General features: G+C 32.5%; 1 protein-coding gene across 1 annotated transcript; it reads left to right on the top strand.

Moving 5' to 3' along the window:
* Nucleotides 1–4,033: 4,033 nt before the first annotated feature.
* Nucleotides 4,034–5,571, top strand: LOC21406488 (agglutinin alpha chain). The gene is made up of 3 exons (XM_024162995.1): nt 4,034–4,117; nt 4,551–4,784; nt 5,018–5,571. The coding sequence occupies exons 1-3, from the start codon at nt 4,115–4,117 to the stop codon at nt 5,264–5,266; spliced, it is 486 nt and encodes a 161-aa protein (XP_024018763.1). The 5' UTR covers nt 4,034–4,114; the 3' UTR covers nt 5,267–5,571.
* Nucleotides 5,572–7,429: the final 1,858 nt, after the last annotated feature.

Below are 7,429 nucleotides of genomic sequence, written 5' to 3'. Positions count from 1 at the left end.
CGTGGATAGATCGTAACCATTGATTCCTTATATTGTATCTACCCTTAGATTACAAGTGTTTTGGCTAAATCTTGGCCATTGATGAAATTCCAAGGGTCCGTAACTTGACAAGTGTCTTTTATAAGAAAATTTGATATTTTCTTCTTTCTTGATCTTGACATGTGTCTACTTAGAAGAAAATTTGAACTTTTCCTTCTTTCCAAATCTTGACACATGTCCACTTAGAAGATAATTTGAACTTTTCTTCTTTCCTGATCTTGACACATGTCTACTTAAAAGAAAAGCTAAACTTTTCTTCTTTCTTGATCTTGACACATGTCAACTAAGAAGAAAATAATCTTGACACGTGTCTACTTAGAAGAAAAACTTAACATTTCTTCTGTCTTGATTTTTACAAGTGTCTACTTAGAAGTAACTTGAACTTCTCTTCTTTTTTAATCTTGACACGTGTCAACTTAGAAGAAAACTTAAAACTTTTTTCCTTTCCTGATCTTGACATGTGTCTACTTAGAAGAAAACCTGAACTTTTCTTCTTTCTTGATCTTGACACGTGTCTACTTAGAAGAAGGCTTGAACTTTTCTTCTTTCCTAGTCTTGACACGTGTCCACTCAGAAGTAAATTTGAACTTTCATCTGCCTCTATATATTATCTGATAAGATGAATATTATAATCTCCCCACCTTGTAAAAATTTCATCCTTGAAATATGATGATTCCAAACTAAACAACTGTCTAGTAAATATGAGGGTTTAACTATTCCTCAAGAGATAAATCCTAGGTTGACTGAGTTATTGGTCCCATGACATGTCTTGTCTACTATTATCTCCAAAAATTTATTGCTCTGATACCAAAATGTAACGCCCCTCCAAAGCTAACAGCTAATAACTATGCCAACTCGAGAGAAATATAAACTTACTTTACTATATTACTTCTTAAATAGAGAAATAATCTCTATATCATGTACAATCCTCAAACAATTTCTTAAATATACAAATTACACAACTTAAAATCTCGTAACTTAAACTTGTCATGGGACTTGAACAGCTTTTGCTCAGTCAACTGGAACTTCTACTAAGAGCTTACCTGCATCACGAGAACTATATGCGCAAAAGCTAAGGAAGTAAACCGTAAACCAATTTCCACTTTGAAAATACTTTTTTCTTAAACTTTTAGCGCCCTTCTCTTTGACATTATCTTCTATCTGGTGGCCCCTATATCAGAATCTCTTGCTCCCCAAGGATTTGGCCATTCTACTAACCGAGTCAGTTCGTAACCAACACAAGATTCATATCATATTCTGAAAACTAAAACACTTTCTTAATCTCATGGAAACATGTCAAATATATATAAATTGACAATTTTCATAAACTGAAAACTTTCATGTACTATTGTTCAAGTGATACAGTGGAAAGTCTACTTACATATTCGCTAGTCGAGAGGAAAATTCTTCTCTCGATTTGCTCTCTCTTTCTTTCTTTCTCTCTTCCTCTATTTCTCTTTTCTCTCTTTTTCTTTTTCTCTAACTTTCTCTCTCTAGCTTCATCCATATGAAGGATGGAATGAATCCATCACTTATTTCTAGTATGTCATCTTACATTCTAGCCCTTGATTCCTTATATTGTATCTACCTTTGGATTACAAGTGTTTTGGCTGAATCTTAGCCATGGATGAAATTCCAAGGGTCCGTAACTTGACAAGTGTCTTATAGAAGACAATTTAATCTTTTCTTCTTTCTTGATCTTGACATGTGTCTACTTAGAAGAAAATTTTAAATTTTTTTTTCTTGATATTGACACGAATCCACTTTGAAGACAATTTGAAAATTTCTTTTTCCTGATCTTGACACGTCTACTTAGAAGAAAATTTAAACTTTTCTTCTTTCCTAATCTTGACACGTGTCAACTTAGAAGAAAACTTAAACTTTTCTTCTTTTCTGATCTTGACACATGTCTACTTGGAAGAAAGCTTGAACTTTTCTTCTTTCCTAATCTTGACACGTGTCCACTTAGAAAAAAATTTAAACTTTTCTTCTGAATCTATATGTTATCTAATAAGGCGGATATGATAATCTCCCCTCCTTTTAAAAATTTCATCCTCAAAATTTGATAATTCCAAAATGAACAACTATCTAGTAAATATGAGGGTTTAACTATTCCTCAAATGATAAATGCTAGGTTGACTGAGTTATTGGTCCCATGACACTTCTTGTCTACTATATCTCCAGAAACGTGTTGCTCTGATTCCAAACTGTAAAGGCCCTCCCGAGCTAGCAGCTAATAACTACGCCAACTCGACAGAAATGTTAACTTACTTTACTATATTACTGCTTAAAAAGAGAAATAATCTCTATATCATGTACAATCCTCGAACAAATTCTTAAATTTACAAATTAAATAACTTAAGATCTCTTAAGTTAAACTACCGCTCTTACTCAGTCAACTGGAACTTCTTCTAAGAGCTTACCTGCAACACGAGAACTATGTGAGCTAAAGCTCAGTAAGTAAACCATAAAATAATTTCCACTTTTAAAATACTTTTCTTTACACTATTAGGGCCCTTCTGTCTGACATGCATATTGTGTTATTAGAACCACTTTATGTTCTATCTGGTGGACCCTCTCTCGGAAACTCTTGTTCCTTAAGGATTTGACCATTTCACTAACTGAGTCGGTTCATAACCAACAAAAGATTCATATCATATTCTGAAAGCTATAACACTTTCATAATCTCATGAAAACATGTCAAATATATACAAATTGACAATTTTCATAAACTGAAAACTTTCACGTACTACTGTTCAAGTGATGCAGTGGAATGTCTACTTACAAATTCGTTGGTCGAGAGGAAAATCCTTCTCTCAGTTTGCTCTCTCTTGCTTTCTTTCTTTCTCTCTTCCTCTATTTCTCTTTTCTATCTTTTTCTTTCTCTCTAACTTTCTCTCCAACTTTCTCTCTCTAGCATTCTCCATATGAAGGATGGAAAGAATCCATCACCTATTTATAGTATGTCATCTTTCATTTTAACTCTTGAATCAAAGCTTATGTGGATAGATCGTAGCCATTGATTCCTTATCTAGTATCTACCCTTGGATTACAAGTGTTTTGGCTAAATCTTGACCATTGATGAAATTCCAAGTGTCCATAACTTGACAAGTGTCTTTTAGAACACAATTTGATCTTTTCTTCTTTCTTGATCTTGACATGTGTCTACTTAGAAGATAATTTTGAACTATTCTTTTTTCCTAATCTTGACACGTGTCCACCTAGAAGACAATTTAAACTTTTCTTCTTTCCTCATCTTGACACGTGTCTACTTAGAAGAAAATTTAAACTTTTCTTCATTCCTGCTCTTGACACGTGTCTACTTAGAAGAAAACGTGAACTTTTCTACTTTCCTGATCTTGACACGTGTCTACTTAGAAAAAAACATGAACTTTTTTCTTTCCTGATCTTAACATGTGTCTACTTAGAAAAAAATTTAGATTTTTTTTCTTTCTTGCTCTTAACACGTGTCTACTTAGAAGAAAATTTAAACTTTTCCACACGTAAAAGAGACCCATCTGTCTTCTTTTTTTTTTGTTTTATTTTTAATTCCCACCTGTCTTTTTGTCCACATAAGAAACAGACCCATGTGTTAAGAGAAAAAAAAACGATAATAGTAGTTCCCAGAAAAGAAAAAAAAAACACTATAAAAGATTACAATAATTCAAAAAACCAAAAAAAAAAAAAAAGGTTGTAGAAGTATTCAAATTAAAAGCAAAAAAAGTTGTAAAACTGCCAAAAACCGCCGGTAATAAAAAAAAAAAAAAAAAAAAAAAAAAAAAAACAAAGAAGAAAAAACTAGCATATTCCTCCTTGCTGGAATCCCAAAGAAAAAGTAAAATATGGTACGATTAGAGACAGAGAAAGAGAAGACAATGCACCAATTGGTTCGTGCCAAACATAACCTAATTGTGCTCATTTTCACATCTACCAACAAACGATAAAACATTTTACTCGTGCTGCAAAACCAGGCAGTAAACCCCGGATAAGTAGGTGGTGCAATCTCTATATAATATTGAGCTAGTAAGTCACCAAAGCAAACCAACACCCTTCTCCCATTTCGGAAGCACATACAATGGTGAGCTCCTCCACGTATAAAAATGAGTGTGCTATTACTTATATATATATATATATATATATTTATACAAATACATATATAAACCTTTTTGTTATGATTTTTCGTACTGCACGTAACATATAGAAGTGAGAAACATGGCATATAATTTATTTAATGTAATTTTTTGAAATGTGTGAGGCTAAGAAAATTATTTATTTGCTATTATTACACTTTTACAACGTAAGTGATGTTACGATGAATAAATCTCAGATTATATTTATGATTTCTATATGTTATATGGAAGTATGGAGGAGCATAGGCAAGCTCTAAACACATATTTGGAAGACTTCATGCCATATTATATCGTATCAATTATATATACAGTATATATATTCTACCAATATATTGATCATCTAATGGAATATTGTAACATTTTTAAAAAAATATTTTATAGGCAGGCACTAGCACGAACACGCAAAGCACCGGAACAAGTCAGACAGTAGTAGTGGGACTATGGGGAGGGCCCGGTGGTAATGCTTGGGACGATGGATCCTATACTGGAATTCGAGAAATCAATCTTTCTCATTATGATGCCATTGGTGCCTTTAGTGTGATTTATGATTTGAATGGCGAGCCCTTTACAGGGCCCAAACATCCAGGAAACGAACCCACTTATAAAACGGTGAAGGTTAGTAGTTTCTTTCTTTTTTTTTTCCTTCACTTTTTTAGCTAAAAGAATGTTATAGCACTACCATGTATTAAATCAAAAGGACAATTTTTGTAGTAAGAGCTACTATTTTTCCCTACCAGTACGTAGGATTGGCGGTTCGATTGACTTTTTAATGGTTTCATGTGGCTTAATTAAAGCAAAATTTTTAACATAATTTCCTTTGTTTTTCTTCCTTAATCTTTGAAATGCAGATTACACTGGATTTTCCAAACGAATTCTTAGTGAGCGTGAGTGGGCACACTGGTGTGCTTCCTCGACTGGCTACGGGGAAGGATGTTATACGCTCACTAACATTCAAAACCAACCAGAAAACCTATGGGCCATATGGAAAGGAAGAAGGCACACCTTTCAGCCTCCCAATTGAAAATGGTTTAATTGTTGGATTCAAAGGAAGAAGCGGTTTTGTTGTGGATGCCATTGGCTTTCACTTGTCACTTTAAGATCACCAGTGTAATAATTATTAATGGCGTCTCTATATATATATAGAAGATGTCTTGGCTTTCTGTTTAATTACGAATAAATTCAAATCTCCAAGCGTACATTATGGTTATTTGTCAGTTTAACTGACTATTATAGCCATGATATAAGGAGTTATTTGAGATGTGTTTGTAATGTTTAAAATAAGCTCTCTATGTAGAGCTCTGTGTGTGTAATACGTGATGAAGTTGCTGTCATGTATGAATTAAGCTCTACACATATATAGAGCTAATTAAATAAAATCCAGCGAGAATGTTTAATATTCTAAGTTCTTAAATTGTCATTTTTTTCAATATTTTTGCTTAATTTATTCATCAGATATATACTTTTTTTAAATACCTTTAATATGTACGGATTCATGATATTACCGCTCCAAGTTAATGCCGGACATGACCTTCAAACATTTTCTTGAAGCAATTATTGGGATCGGAAGCATTCTTCTGAGCAGCTGATGTGTTCTTTAGTTCGGAGTGACTTGATTAACATATCGTCGATGCATACTTCTATAGTTTTTCTGCGTAAACCTCGGAATGTTTTGTTTACCAACGTTTGGTTGTAGATCTTAACGGGTTCTTCAGTTCGAAAGATGTGATCTTGTAATAATACATCCCTCATTCAATAACGAAAGCAGTGTTCTCTTGATCGTCAAAATGCATGAGGATCTAATTGTGACAAAAAAAAAAAAAAAAAAAAAATAGTGCATCCGAAACCATTTTAGTGCCCGACAATGGCATCCTCTAGTCAATCTATATGTTGCTACGAGAAACTATTCTAAGTCCATTTGGTAACTAAATAGGTCCAAATAGTTTGAAAAATAAACTCACTCTTTTCAAACCTTCTATTTAAAATCACAAAAATTCAAACCACTGCATATTTTGAACCTATTTACAAAATGGGGTCACTACATTAAGGAAAACCGTTGAGGATTAAATTTTGAGGTAAAGTCTACCCTGTTGACATTGAAGAAAGACGGAACATGCAAATGTGTGTTGATAGTCGTGTTTCTTCTTAAAGGACACTAATTATGTGTTTCAGATTAATTGCTGTTTAAGGACCTAGATTATCAAGGAGTTACATGGAGAGGGTCATGTGAGACGTGATCGTACATTACAGTAGGCTACAAATACTGAATTATACATGACTTTGTCCATCCCTACTCAACTTTGGACATATATATGCATGGATTTTATTTTAAGGCTGCTTCGTACACAGAAAGGAACGAATCTGTCTTTGTCATGGTGGGTCATTTTTCAAAAATGCCGCATTTTATTTCGTGCAAGATTTATGACAATCATTAGAAAACACTGTTAGCATCATTGAAAAACACTGTTAGCTTTTTACATTTTTACGCTACGTGGCATGTGATTGTACTAATAAATGAGAATCGCACATTTGTCTGAGCCACTGACCGCCAATACTCATTAAAAATAATGAAATTTTTATTTATATTTATAAAACATTCAATAATACATAATACATTTATATAACATAATAAATAAATTGTTTATTAAAAAAATAATAAATATTCTATTATATGTTAAAATTTTAGGACCCTAACCTCAACACTTAAATTTTTGTATTTTTTACTTATTTGTTATTTATTATTTTCTCATTCTTAAGAGTTAAGAACAAGTAGTTTAATTTTTATTTCCAATCATGCCCTTCACCTTTTGAGAAAAATAATATTACGCGAGATCTTGTTAGTAAATTTATTGTTTTTTATTGCTTAGGGCTTTCGAAAAAGTAGTCAAATTAAATAAAAATATTTGTATTATAACAACATGATAATATTATTATTTTATTCAGACTAATAGTACTACTATTTATACACTAAATGTTTTCCGATAAAATGCGCTTTATATTTATTGTTGTCGTTCTTCTAGTTGATTTCCAATTTATAGATTGTCTTCATTTATATCTTGATGTCGTTTACGGGGATCATTGACGTTATTGCTCTTTTACCTGTTGGGACAATATTATGAGTTTTCTAGGATTTCTTTGGCTAGTTTCTCAAATTGGAGGCCTAAGCATTCACAATGACTTTTATTGTAGTATTTCGTATTCACAAATCTCACTGATTTTAACCTCAAGAGTCCCTTGGGTTACTAATTTTAACCATTGGGAAA

The sequence above is a fragment of the Morus notabilis genome, unplaced genomic scaffold (assembly GCF_000414095.1).
Source record: "Morus notabilis unplaced genomic scaffold, ASM41409v2 Scaffold337, whole genome shotgun sequence".
NCBI classification, from domain to species: Eukaryota; Viridiplantae; Streptophyta; class Magnoliopsida; order Rosales; family Moraceae; genus Morus; species Morus notabilis.
This window is presented reverse-complemented; position numbering and strand designations above follow the sequence as displayed.